At 41.4% G+C, this 14,257-nt stretch overlaps 1 protein-coding gene across 1 annotated transcript in view; it reads left to right on the top strand.

Annotated features, from left to right (window-relative positions):
* The window catches only part of DNHD1 (dynein heavy chain domain 1), a 70,222-nt gene that overhangs the window by 19,723 nt on the left and 36,242 nt on the right, over positions 1 to 14,257 (top strand). The window contains 5 exon segments of the mRNA XM_066360074.1: positions 10,497 to 10,751; positions 10,858 to 10,995; positions 11,116 to 11,167; positions 12,914 to 13,179; positions 13,261 to 13,504. Coding sequence (XP_066216171.1) covers positions 10,497 to 10,751; positions 10,858 to 10,995; positions 11,116 to 11,167; positions 12,914 to 13,179; positions 13,261 to 13,504 — 955 coding nt within the window.

The following is a 14,257-nucleotide window of genomic DNA, read 5'->3' as shown; positions in this document are numbered from 1 at the left end:
ATCTTAACCATATTTTATTTCCTAATCTATCAACATGAATCTCTTCATTTAGTTAGATTTCTTTAATTTCTCTTAACAAGGTATTATAGGTTTTCTGTAGAGGTCTTGAATATATTTCATTAGATTTATTACTAGATATTGGATATTTTCTTGTTTTTTGTTAGAAATTATATTTTAAAACATTATTGTTTTCTAATAGTTGCTATACCACACACAAAAATTAACTTGTGGTGGATAAAAGAATAAATATGAATGAAAAATCGAAAAACCTTTCAGAGGTAATATAGGATATTTTTATTATCTCAGGGTTTCTTAAATAAAATATAAAAAATGACTTAAGCCATAGAAAATCAATAAATGTGTTTATATTAAAATTAACTTATTAGAAGCACCATAAGAGGAGTAAAAAGACAAACAAAACCAACACATGGAACCACTTTCTGTGCTACTCTGTGGCATGGAATAGCACCTGTCCCTGCTGGCAGTCACCCCAAAGTGCGGGGCATGTAGGGGAAGGAGAGGATCAGGAATCATCACAGCTGGTGAATGAATTGTTACTGAACCATTTTGTAATCACTGCTAAAAAAAAGTATACTGCTGCCCATTAAACTATAGCATTACTAAATAACTAAAATAGATTTGAAACATTAAAAAATATTAGCCCTTGATGAGTAGTGCAGTTCTTTAGAGTGTCGTCCCAGTACCCAAAGTTTGCAGGTTAGATCCCTGGTCAAAGCACATAAAGAATCAATCAATGAATGTATAAATAAGTGAAACAATGACCAATTGATGTCTCTCTCTGTAAAAGTCAATCAATAAACAATTGCCTGACTAGTGGTGATACAGTGGATAGAGCATTGACCCAGAATGTTGGAGTCGCTGGTTTGAAGCTCTGAGGTTGCAGGCTCATTAGCACAGGGTCGCTGGCTTGAGCAAGGGAACACTGGCTTGGCCCCAGTCAAGGCACATATGAGAAGCAATCAATGCACAACTAAAGTGAACACAACTATGAGTTGATGCTTCTCTCCCTCTCTCCCTTCTCGTCTCTCATTCACTCTCTCTCAAATTAAATAAATAAATAAATAAATGTATTAAATGTGTTTGGTAGATACTTTTTATCAATTTTTTTGTTTGTTTGTTTTTCTGAAGTTGGAAACGGGGAGGCAGTCAGACAGACTCCCGCATGCGCCTGATCAGGATCCACCCGGCATGCTCACCAGGGAGCGATGCTCTGCCCATCTGGGGCGTTGCTCTGTCACAACCAGAGCCATTCTAGCACCTGAGGCAGAGGCCATGGAGCCATCCTCAGAGCCTGGGCCAACTTTGCTCCAATGGAGCCTTGGCTGCAGGAGGGAAAGAGAGAGACAGAGAGGAAGGAGAGGGGGAGGGGTAGAGAAGCAGATGGGCGCCTCTCCTGTGTGCCCTGACCAGGAATCGAACCCGGGACTACTGCACACCAGGCCGATGCTCTACCACTGAGCCAACCAGCCAGGGCCACTTTTTATCAATTTTTAAGGAGGCTCTAATCCATTCCTAGTTTGCTAAGAGGTTTTATCATGAATGGATGTTGAATTTTTTCCAGTGATTTTTTTCTGTTTATCTATTTAAGTGATCATGGGATTTCTTTCCTTTAGTCTATTAGTTTGGTGAATTGTCAATGTTAGACCACCTTTGCATTACTGACATAAACTCAGTTTTCTTCCTTCCTTCTTTCCTTCCTTCCTTCCTTCCTTCCTTCCTTCCTTCCTTCCTTCCTTCCTTCCTTCCTTCCTTCCTTCCTTTCTATTTCTTTCTTGTGTAACTTTACTTTTATATAATTCCAAAATTACTAGGAGAGTTGCAAGTAAACTCTCATATACTTTTTACCCAGATGGTTTTGTACCATTTACTTTTTCATTTATGCTTTTTTTTTCTCTATGTGTATTTTATTATTTTCCTGAACCATTTGAGAGTAAATCAGATGTCAAGTCCCTTTACCCCTAAATATGCTAGTGTGTTTCCCTAAGAACAAGGATATTTTTCTTCCATTACTACAGTATAATGATAAGAAATTAGAAAATTTCACTTTAATACAATTCTGTCATCTAACTCACAGTCTTTTAAAAGTTGGCAATTATTCCAATAATGTCCTTCATTGCTACATCTTTTTCCTGCTTCAGGGTCCAATCCAGAATCATACATTGCATTTAATGGTCAGTTCTGTTTAGTCTCTTCATATTGAACAGCTCCTCTGCCCCCCTTTTAATTATTTATTGATTTTAGCGAGAGAGCAAGGGAGAAAGAGAGAGACAGAGAGAGAGATAGACAGTAACACTGACCTGTTTCTGTGTGTGTCCTGATGGGAGATCAAACCAGCAACCTGTGTGCTTTGGGATGATGCTTTAACCAACCAAGCTATCTGGCCAGACCTTTGCCCTCTTATTTTCCCCCCTGTCGCACAGTGGGACAACTCTGCAATATGATATATGTCCCAAAACTGCTTCTGCCTCCAGATCAGACCAAGAACAGCCTTAGCTTGCTTGGCACTTTCACCTCCCCTGTTTTTCTTACCTCTCTCCTCGAGGTTTGTTTCCTGAATATGGTACCTTCAATACATCAAATTTTCCCAAATTACTTTCTCAGAGTCTCTTTGAGAGAACTTAACCTGAGAAAAAATGTATTAGACCAAGATCATCCACTATTTTATTCAAATGTTCTACAACCACAATGATTTTTAAAATCCACTTATTCTTTCAGTTTCTGAGAGATATACAAGGTTGGGCAAAAGCAGGTTTACAATTGTTTGTATGGAAAATAACACAATAATTAATAAATGATGATATAAGAATAAACACTGTTTTGCATACTCACAACTGTAAACCTACTTTTGCCCAATGCTGTATGTTAAAAATCTCCTCCTATGACTATAGATTTGTTCCTTTCTCTTTGATGTTCTTCCATTTGCAACATGTTTTTAAAATCATGTTGTTATGTACATATTGGTTCATAACTATTTCTTGGCAACTTTATTGATATGGAAAAGTCTTTTTTACAGTTTCAACAAAAGAAAATAAAATATATAGGAATAAACTTAGCAAAGGATATAAAGGATCTATATACTGAAAACTAAAAAGCATTATTAAAAGAAATTGAAAAAGACACAATGAAATGGAAAAATATTCCATGTTCATGGATCAGAAGGATCAACATAGTTAAAATGGCCATATTACCCAAAGCAATATACAAATTTAATGCAATTCCTATCAAAATTCCAATGTCATTTTTTAAAGAAGTGATTCCAAAATCACTAGGTTTGTATGGAATCATTAAACAGTCCAAATAGCCAAAGGAACCCTGAGAAAAAAGGAACAAAGCTGGAGCTATTACAATACCTGATTTCAAATTATACTACAGACCCATGATAATAAAAACAGCATGGTATTGGCAGAAAAATAGACACACAGACCAATGGGACAGAATCGAGAGCCCAGAAATAAAACTACATATATATAGACAAATCAACTTCAACAAAGGAGCCAAAAACACAAACTGGAATAAAGAAAGCCTCTTCAATAAATGATGCTGGGACAATTGGAAAGCCACATGCAAAAGAATGAAACTTGACTACAGAGTGTCCCCCTGCACAAAAATTAATTCAAAATGGATCAAAGACCTAAATATAAAATCTGAAACGATAAATTACGTAGAAGAAAACATAGGCACTAAACTCATGGACCTTGGCTGTAAAGAACAATTTATGAATTTCACCACAAAGGCAAGGGAAGTAAAGACAAACATAAATGAATGGGACTACATAAACTAAAAAGCTCTGCACAGCAAAAGAAACTGACAGCAAGACAAATAGACAGCCAACAAAATGGGAGATGATATTTGCAAAGAACACCTTCAACAAGGGATTAATATCCAAAATATTTAAAGAACTCACAAAGCTCAGCAACAAACAAGTAAACAATCCAATTAAAATGGGGAGAGGGCCCTGGCCAGTTGGCTCAGTGGTAGAGCGTTGGCCTGGCATGCAGGAGTCCTGGGTTTGATTTCTGGCCAGGGCACACAGGAGAAGTGCCCATCTGCTTCTCCACCCCTCCCCCTCTCCTTCCTCTCTGTCTCTCCCCCTCCCGCAGCCAAGACTCCACTGGAACAAAGTTGGCCCGGGTGCTGAGGATGGCTCTATGGCCTCTGCCTCAGGCGCTAGAATGGCTCTGATTGCGGCAGAGCGACGCCCCAAGATGGGCAGAGCATCACCCCCTGGTGGGCATGCCGGGTGGATCCCGGTGGGGCACGTGCGGGAGTCTCTCTGACTGCCTCCCCGTTTCCAAATTCAGAAAAAAAAAAATGGGGAGAGGACCTCAACAGATTCTTCTCCCAAGTGGACATACAAAGGGCCAACAGATATATGAAAAAATGCTTATCCTCACTAGGTATTCGAGAAATGCAAATCAAAACTACAATGAGAGACCACCTCACACCTGTTAGATTGGCTATTGTCAACAAGACGGGTAATAGCAAGTGTTGGAGAAGCTGTGGAGGAAAAGGTACCCTCATTCACTGCTGGTGGGAATATAAACTGGTACAACCATTATAGAAGAAAGTGTGGTGGTTCCTCAAAAAATTAAGAATAGAACTACCATATGACCCAGCATTCCTTCTACTGGGTATCTACCCCCAAATCTCAAACATTAGTACTTAAAGACACATGCACCCCCATGTCCATCACAGCACTATTTAAAGTGGCCAAGACATGGGAACAACCAAAGTGTCCCTTGATAGAGGATTGGATAAAGAAGATGTGGTACATATATACACTGGAATACTACTCAGCCATAAGAAATGATGACACATTGCCATTTATGACAACATGGATGGACCTTGAGAACATTCTACTGGGTGAAATAAGTAAATCAGAAAAAGTTAAGAACTATATGATTCCACACATAGGTGGATATAAAACTGAGACTCATAAACAGATTAAAGTGAAGTGGTTACCAGGAGGAAGGTGATGTGGGGGAGGGGGAAAGGAGTAAAGAGGGACAAATATAAGGTGATGGAAAATGATTTGACTTTCGGTGATGGATATACAACATAATCAGCAGTTCAAATACTATAGAAATATTTACCGGAAGCCTATGTACTTTTTATTTATTTATTTATTTATTTATTTATTTATTTATTTACTTACTTACTTACTTACTTACTTACTTATTTTAATTTATTGTGTTTACATAGATTCAAGTGTCCCACCAAATATATCTCCCCCACCCCCATGTTCCCCTCGGCCCCCCTTTGCCCCCTCCCCCCAATGCCTTTCCCCTTCCCTCCAGGATTTGCTGTCCTGTTCTCTATAATGCTGTGTTATGTATATATAATTTCATTAATCTCTTTCCCTTCTCTGATCCCATCTTCTCTTCCACTTTCCCTCTGACCACTTTCCCTCTGGTCCCTTTGATTCATCCTCTGCCTCTGTTCCATTCCTCAGTTCACATTGTTCATTAGATTCCTCAAATGAGTGAGGTCATATGATATTTTTCTTTCTCTGCCTGGCTTATTCCACTTAGCATGATAGTTTCTAGGTCCATCCATGTTGTCGCAAAAGGTAAGATTTCCTTCTTCCTCACGGCCGCGTAGTATTCTATTGTGTATATGTACCACTGCTTTTTAATCCACTCATCCCCTGATGGACACTTGGGCTGTTTCCAGATCTTCGCTATTGTAAACAATGCTGCCATAAACATGGGGGTACATTTCTTCTTTTGGATCAGTGATTTGGTATTCATAGGATATATTCCTAAAAGTGGGATAGCTGGGTCAAAGGGCAGTTCCATTTTTAATTTTTTGAGGAATCCATACTGTTTTCCACAGTGGCTGCACCAGTCTGCATTCCCACCAGCAGTGCAGGAGGGTTCCCTTCTCTCCACATCCTCACCAGCACTTATTCTGTGTTGTTTTGTTAATGAGCGCCATTCTGACAGGTGTGAGGTGATATCTCATTGTCATTTTAATTTGCATTTCTTTAATGATTAGTGATGTTGAATATTTTTTCATATGCCTATTAGCCATCTGTATGTCCTCTTTGGAAAAGTGTCTATTCATTTCTTTTGCCCATTTTTGGATTGGATTTTTACCTTCCTGGTGTTGAGTTTTACAGGTTCTTTTTAAATTTTGGTTATTACCCCCTTATCAGACGTATTGGCGAATATATTCTCCCATTGTGTGGGTTGTCTTTTTATTTTGTTAATAGTGTCTTTTGCTGTGCAAAAGCTTTTTAGTTTCAGATATTCCCATTTGTTTATCCTGTCCTTTATTTCATTTGCCCGTGGAGATAAATCAGCAAATATATTGCTATGAGAGATATCAGAGAGTTTACTAATCAAGATGATTATGGTTTCACAACTTACATTTAAGTCTTTTATCCATTTTGAGTTTATTTTTGTGAATGGTGTAAGTTGGTGATCCAGTGTCATTTTTTTGCAGGTAGCTGTCCAATTTTCCGAACACCATTTGTTAAAGAGACTGTCTTTACTCCATTTGTGCTCTTGCCTCCTTTGTCAAATATCAATTGTCCGTATGTACTCTTATTGATCAATGTCACCCTGTTAAATTTAATTTTCTGAATAAAAAATAAAATTTAAAAAATTAGTCATTTTTGTTACTGCTTTTCTACTAGAGTTCTTTCTTATTTGATGTTAAGAGCTCAAGAATTTGCTTGATCTTTTTCTGTCCCTTTGTTTTCAACCTTCCTTTGTTATTTTGTTTTCTGTGTATCTCTTAGAGGTGGGAAACATTTAGGCTGAGTCTGTCTTGCAGTAGATTTATCTTATTTGTTATGATTATGGATAGGTTTGGATTATCTTCCCTATTTTATTCTGGTATTTTCTATTTCCTTTTATTCTTCTTTGTAGTGCTTGTCTTTTATTGGATTGTTTACATTTTCATTGCTATTATTGTCCTCTAATGATTGGGATATTAAACTTTTATTCTTCTCATGGTAGCCCAGGAACTACTCAGTGCCTACTCATCCTTCTTAGTTTTAGAATCTTGATTCAGTTTCTCTTCATAGACTCCTAGCTTGGAGGAAGCCATGTTTTAAGCATCAAAACATAAGTGGAAGTCACTGGGAAAACTTCAAAAGAGGCAGATTCAACTGGAATGTCTTTTTTGGAACTTTATTCCTCTATCTTTGCCTGACCCTTGGATGAAATTCCTGATAATAGAGAAATCATCTCACCATGATAAAGGTGGAAGTCATATTAAGGATGAAGAGGAAGAAGATATGAATTTTGTTGTGATTAATATTATTGGACCAATGTGCATTCAGTGACTTTGTATTGCATTAAATAAATATTATTTTTTTTGCTTAAGCAGCATTTTTCTAGTTTTATTTTCAGCTGAATGTATATGCAAGGCATTTATACACCTGCCCAACAGATATATAAAAACTTATATTTTTCTAACTATAACACTTCTTTTTAATATTTTAAAAATATTTTTATTTAGGAAATTAAATTTAATGGTGTGACATTGATCAATAAGAGTACATATATGGTATGTCAGGTAAACATTTCTCTTTTTTAAAATTTTATTTAGAAAATTAAGTTTAATGGTGACATTGATCAATAAGAGTACATCGGTTTCAGGTAAACATTTCTATAGCTATGACTCTTCCATCTTTCTCAGAGTGTCCTTCTCTGGTCACCCTGTTTAAAATTGTAAACCACCATGATCACCAGCACTCTTTCCCTGCTCTTTTTAAAAACATATATAGCACTTAACAATTTTTTACAAACACTATAAATTACCTATTTTATTATGCTTATTGAAGCCCCCTCCAAAGGGTAGGGGTTTTCATCTGTTTCACTCATTAATGTATCTCTAGTGCTTATTATAGGGTATGCCCTATAGTAGGTGCTCAGTGAATATTTGCAGAATGAATGAATCTTAAGTGTGAATTTGTATCCATATTTTTCTTTTAAGCTGAATAAGAACTTCAGTACTATCCTAATTTCCTTTCTCCTTTCTTCCTCTCCCCACCCTCTACACTTCCTATTATGCTTATATTGCTATCTCTTGGAATTTTAATTCTGCTTTGTTATGAATATTCTTGTTTTACAGCATACCCATTTAGAATTAACAATATGTTTCACAAATTTCTTTGCTCATCAAAGCTGCTTATAGACCACTTTATCCTCTTGTGTTCATTTTTCTCTGTCAGAAATATACTATTGTTGTTTTTTCAGAGAGAATCTGTAGATGGTAAATTTGTAGAGTCTTAGTACATATAAAAATGTCTTTATTCATCCTCAAACATCAGTGATACTGTGGCTAGATACAGAATTCCAGGTTTAAAAACTTCCTCAGAATTTTGAAGATATTGTCCCAATGACAATGTTTTAAGTTGTATTCTGATTCTCTTCTGTTGTAATTATTATTGTTGTTTTGTATGGATTTATTCTTTTTTTTTAAAGATTTTAGAGAGAGGAGAGAGAGAGAAAGGCGGGGGGGGGGGGGGAAGAGGAGCAAGAAGCATCAACTCACAGTTGCTTCTCACATGTGCCTTGATCAGGCGAGCCCAGGGTCTCCAACCGGTGACCTCAGCACTTCATGTCAACACCTTATCCACTGCACCACCACAGGTCAGCCTGTATGGTTTTATGTGTTGTTTTTTTTTTTTGTGTGTGTGTGTGTGTGTGTGTATGACAGACAGAGAGAGATAGAGAGAGGGACAGATATGGACAGACAGACAGGAAGGGAGAGAGATGAGAAGCATCAATTCTTTGCGGCTCGTTAGTTGTTCATCGATTGCTTTCTCATATGTGTCTTGACTGGGGGGCTACAGCTGAGCAAGTGACCCCTTGCTCAAGCCAACAACCTTGGACTCAAGCCAGTGACCTTTGGGCTCAAGCCAGCAACCCCATGCTCAAGCTGGATAAGCCCGCACTCAAGCCAGTGACCTCAGAGTTTTGAACCTGAGTCCTCTGTGTCTCAATCTGATGCTCTATCCATTGCACTACCACCTGGTCAGGCTTTATGGTTTTTTTTGTTTGTTTGTTTTTGTTTTCTTTTTCTGAAGCTGGAAACAGGGAGAGACAGTCAGACAGACTCCCGCATGCGCCCGACCGGGATCCACCCGGCACGCCCACCAGGGGCGATGCTCTGCCCCTCCAGGGTGTCGCTCTGCTGCGACCAGAGCCACTCTAGCGCCTGGGGCAAAGACCAAGGAGCCATCCCCAGCGCCCGGGCCATCTTTGCTCCAATGGAGCCTCGGCTGCGGGAGGGGAAGAGAGAGACAGAGAGGAAGGGGGGGGTGGAGAAGCAAATGGGCGCTTCTCCTATGTGCCCTGGCCGGGAATTGAACTCGGGTCCCCTGCACGCCAGGCCGACGCTCTACCGCTGAGCCAACCGGCCAGGGCCCAGGCTTTATGGTTTTATCTTAACTGGCACTCAGTAAGATCTTTAATGTGAGGCGATACATTCTTTTTACAAATATCTACTGTGAAACTATCAATGCCTGGCATTGTGTTAAGCAATAGAGAAATGAAATGAGGTGTGATGGAGGCCTCTTCCTCCAAGAATTCATCATGTAGTGACGAGTCACACAAGTAACTAGATAATGATGATGCACTGAGCTAGGGGTGATGAAGTGGGAAGCACTTGGTACTAGAGTTTTGCTAGAGCTCAGAAGATGACATCTTGCTACATCTGAGGTCACATTTGCATATGATATGCCCAGCTTAGGCCTCAGCTGCCTTATGTCTGGGTCTCAGAAGACTGGGATTTGAGCTCAAGGTTAGCAGAGTACAATTCACAGACACCAGTTAATTCTAATCACAACCTCTACTGAACATCAGAAAGGACAGGAGAGAGCAAGAACAAAAAGTCCATTTGGCCAAGAATATCTGTCTGGTGTCGCCCCTCTGTACTTCAGTAGAACAGGTCCAGAGAGGTGTCGGCAGCCTCTGTAGGCCGAGAACCTCCCAGAGTGAGAAGAACCCACAAAGAAGCTCCCAGACTTTTTATCTCCCAGCCCCCGCAATAGAAAGTCTATGTCAGTGCACAAAGACAGCTTCTGCTATCATATAAAGCAGTGTTATGCTTGTCAACAGGCCATTCCACCCAGGCCCGATGATCAGAGTCTGTATCCTGGAATTATTGTTGGCTTTACTTATTCTCTTTTTCTTTGTCTAATCTGTGCCATGTGGACCTCTCTATTTACACATGCACAAATTTTCTATTTGAGTTTCACCCTCGGGGCTTTTAGTAGACAGGCCTGACCTATCAAGTCAGCACATCGTGGCCTCTCAATATGTGTTCTCCATTTTGTATCTTCTCTGGTCACTTAAAGATGTCTGGGAATAATATCTACTAAACAGCAGCCCTCCCTGTGTACATCTTGGTTGTAGGTTTCTGGCTCCAAGACCTAAGAGTTTTGTACAGACCAGTGGGTGCCAGTTTGCTCTCCATCCCCTTTTCTCCAGTGAGTTTACCACTCTCTGTGCTGGCAGGTTCATGAAGATACATATCAAATGCAACAAGGCATGCAGGAGCGAGTAAAAAACTGCAAAAGGATCAGGACAGACCAAGGCTCCATATACCTTCAGAGGGTGCAGTGCCAGCAGGTGGAGCAGAAGCTGAAGCAGGCAGAGACCTGGCTGCTACAGCTGGGACAGCTGGCCCGCCTGGTGGGCTACATGATTTGCCAGAGCCTCGTGTCTATCATAGAGGAGGCGATAACCTCGTTTGTGGTCAACATCCTGCAAGTGAGGTGGTGGTGACAGGTGGAGGTGGGCAGGCAGCCAAGGGCCAGATGGTAGAGAGCAGATACTGACATTTAGCCCCATGACCTCTCCTGCCCCTTCTTTACAGGCCCCAAGGCAGAATCCCTTTCTCTCAGCACAGCTGGTCTTTGACAGCAGTGGCCAGCTGTCTCAGAAGCCCTGTGCTGAAAGCATGACCCAGATTCTAACTGGGAGCCTACAGTATGTCAAGGCCGCTGTTGTGAAGGTATTCTGGATCAGGCAGGAGGCTGGCTCTAGGAATTCCCAAATTTTATTCTCAGTAATCAGAAGCTCTGAGCCCTCATTGTTTTCCATTTCTGTTCCATCTCTATATGGCGGCATGAAGTTAATACAGTCGACGGACCTGAGGACCTTCAGGGATTCCCTGTATTCTGAAGGTATTTAAGGAGACTTAGGCAGGGGTAGGAATGGTGGAAGGAGAGGGGGAGGGCTCATGCAGTGTGCTAATGGCATTGCCATAGAGTCCGGTGTTGGGTGTGGATGGAGCAGTCCTAACCTGCGTACTTTCTGCCCCATAAGAGCGGCTTAAACAATAAAATCAATTATCTCACATAACAAGAAGTCACAAAGGTAGGTGCTCAAAAATGTCATCAAGTTCCAGGCTCTTTATATCCTTCCCTACCTCCTTCCTGGGGTTTAGCCATAGGTAGAAGGGTGTGTGGGGTAGGGGAGACTGCAATCAGAAATGTTTGTCCATCCTCAGGCTCACTGCCTCATAGCTGCAAGACAAGCTACAGTTCTAAGCATCCCCTTCTCAAGCAAGATCAGGGGAAAGGGGGCAGCAAGGTTGGAGAGAAGCAAAGGCCAAAGTAGGGAGGCGAGGCAGAAGAATATTGCAATAAAGACAGTGGGGTTTCATGATGCCTTGGATTGGGGAGAGGAGGAAGCAGTAGTGGAGATGGTGAGAATGGGTTGGATTCTGGATATATTTTTAATGTAGAGCCGGTAGGATTTTGTGATTTCTGGGTGTGTTGTGTGTAAGAGAAGAGTCAAAGATTATGTTAAAGTTTTGACTGGAGCAACGGGAAGAACAGAGTTTGCATTGCTGAACTGGCATGCAGGAGGAGCAATTTTGGGAGGGAAAAATCAGAGATCGTTTCTGGCCCATTAAGTTTGAGCTACATGTTAGTCATAGAACTAGAAATGTGGAGTAGGTAGTCGTTTAAATGGGATTGGCATTCTGGGAGAGCTGAGCTAAAGATAAATTTGGAAGCAAATAGATGGTATTTAAAACCATGAATCTGGATGAGCTTACTTAGAAATTGGGTACAGATAAGAGATCTGAGGACTGAGACTTGGGGGAAGCACTATAATGTTTAGGTATTGGTAGTAAGGCTCTTATTTCTAAACATTTTGACTCATTTTTCCCTTTCTGTACAAAGTTTTAATGAAAATGCTAAAACCCTTGATTAAGCAGTCTCTAAGAAGTTAAGGGGGAGGCCAGATTCAAGGATATTCCTTGGGGCAGGTGCTGAGAACTGGCAGGCTCAGCACCCTTTCCCGCCCCTCCTCCGTCTGCAGAGGCGGGAACACTACACGCCATGCTTCCCAGAGCCCCTTGCGGCGAGAGGGCTCTTGTTTTCAGCTCTTCCATGTATCTGCAACTCACGTAGCCCTTTGAGTTGTGAGTTTTTTCATGCTCGCTGACCGCTGGGAGTTTTTTTCCCCCCAAAATGAAATTAGTTACAGTTACAGTTTTATTAACTTGAAATCATGTTTGTTTGATAACCAATTTATGGAAACAAAAAGAACATACATTTGCCTTTTTTTAATGTTGCCTTACACATTTTTAAAATAAAAATTTTTGTATGATCACACTCTGGATGGTCAGAAGGCACAAGGACATACATGAACATTCATACTACTCAAAGGGTTAATATTTTGTAATATCCTTCCTGTTTATACTAGAATAAATTCTCTTCTCTCCACCTGAACCCTAACTAATAAATTTCCTCCATGAGTCTGGTGTACTATTTTTACTATAGATGTACGTGTAAACTCACTCATGAGCAGAGACTGTGAGTGAGTGTGTGTGTGTGTATGTGTGTATACACATTGTAGAGAGAGGTTGTGTACGAGCCCTAGAGGGCACTGATGGACAATTATGGCATGTGTACCACTAGAAGAAGATGAAGAGGAGGGCTTGAACATGGAATCTCTGAAGCCCAAGTCCCAGGGCCAGCCCAGCGATGCCGTGCAAATCTTTTGTGGCCAGAATATAGGGTTGGTGTGGCCCTGGAAGTCTCACATGATTACTGAAGCCCTGGAGGTCCGTGGATACCGGCTGCGGGGCCAGTACTTGCCCCCCAATTACAAGCAGCTGGAAGAGGACCTGGATAACAGCCCTCGAATCCAGCAGGCACTGACTCTACAACAGGCCCTGCTGAAGGTGAGAGCTGAGGAATGGGACGAAGCCTACCCATTCCTGTCAGTCATCCATCTCTGCCCTAAGAGCCTTGTCTGCCTCTAGGACGTGCTGTGGGAGGTGCAGGAATTCTGCACGAAATATCACTGGATGACAGACATTTATGAGTTTCTGCAAGCTTGGGGGCCTCAGAGACTGGAGTCTATGGCAGGTTGTCCTGTCAAGAACTACGTGGTGCTGGTGAGCCGCCTAAATGTTTGGCAGGCCCGTGTCTGCAGTATGCCTGCCGAGTTGCTCACAAAAGGCAAGTTGCTGCTGCTGAGCTGCCATGATGTACAGGCAGACATGGGTGAGTGCTGCTTACCCTCCCTCCTTTTCCTTCCGCCTCCTTCCCTCATCCACAGGACCCTCTTGGGCCTGAAGTGTCTGCCAAGACCTTAGGCATAGGCCCCTTATCGGACCTGTCGAGCTTCCCAGAGCCCCAGACCCCAGCCCCTTCCCTTTGCAACTGCAGGTGTGAGCACTGAAGAGGACATACTCCTTCAGAGTCATGTTCCTGTCACCTGACACTTTCTGTTTTTTGTGGCACAGAGGTAGTTCAACCAAATGTAACTGAGAAAAATCTTGGTGTTCGTTTCCTGAAGAGAAAAAATACTATATGACCTAAGCTTTCTTTATAAAGGTGGGAGGCCTTGGAGCCGGGGCCTGAAAGAATGCTTGAGAGTACCTGCCTGTCCAGCCCTCCCTGCCTTTGTTCTTCAACAAATGAAGCCCAACCCTCATTAGGTATCTTATGGGCAATGAAATTCCTCCACTCTTTCCCCACCCCGTCCTAAGTGTACAAGAGGTTCAGGCTGGCAAGGAAGGGACAGGGAGGGCCTGTGCTTGGCCTGCTTTTTTCTTTTAATTGAATTTATTAGGGTCACACTGGTTAATGCAATTATATAGGTTTCATGTGCCCAGTTCTACAACACATCTCTGTAAAGCATATTGTATTCACCTGCCCCAAGTCAAGACTCTGTCCATCACCATTCATGGGCTTGCTTTCATTCTGACCCTGTTTGGGCAGCGTTTGCTCCACTGTTGCTTGGAAAGCCTATGT

This window comes from Saccopteryx leptura, chromosome 1 (assembly GCF_036850995.1).
Source record: "Saccopteryx leptura isolate mSacLep1 chromosome 1, mSacLep1_pri_phased_curated, whole genome shotgun sequence".
Lineage (NCBI taxonomy): Eukaryota > Metazoa > Chordata > Mammalia > Chiroptera > Emballonuridae > Saccopteryx > Saccopteryx leptura.
The sequence above is the reverse complement of the archived record's forward strand: the minus strand, read 5'-3'. Positions and strand labels throughout refer to the sequence as shown.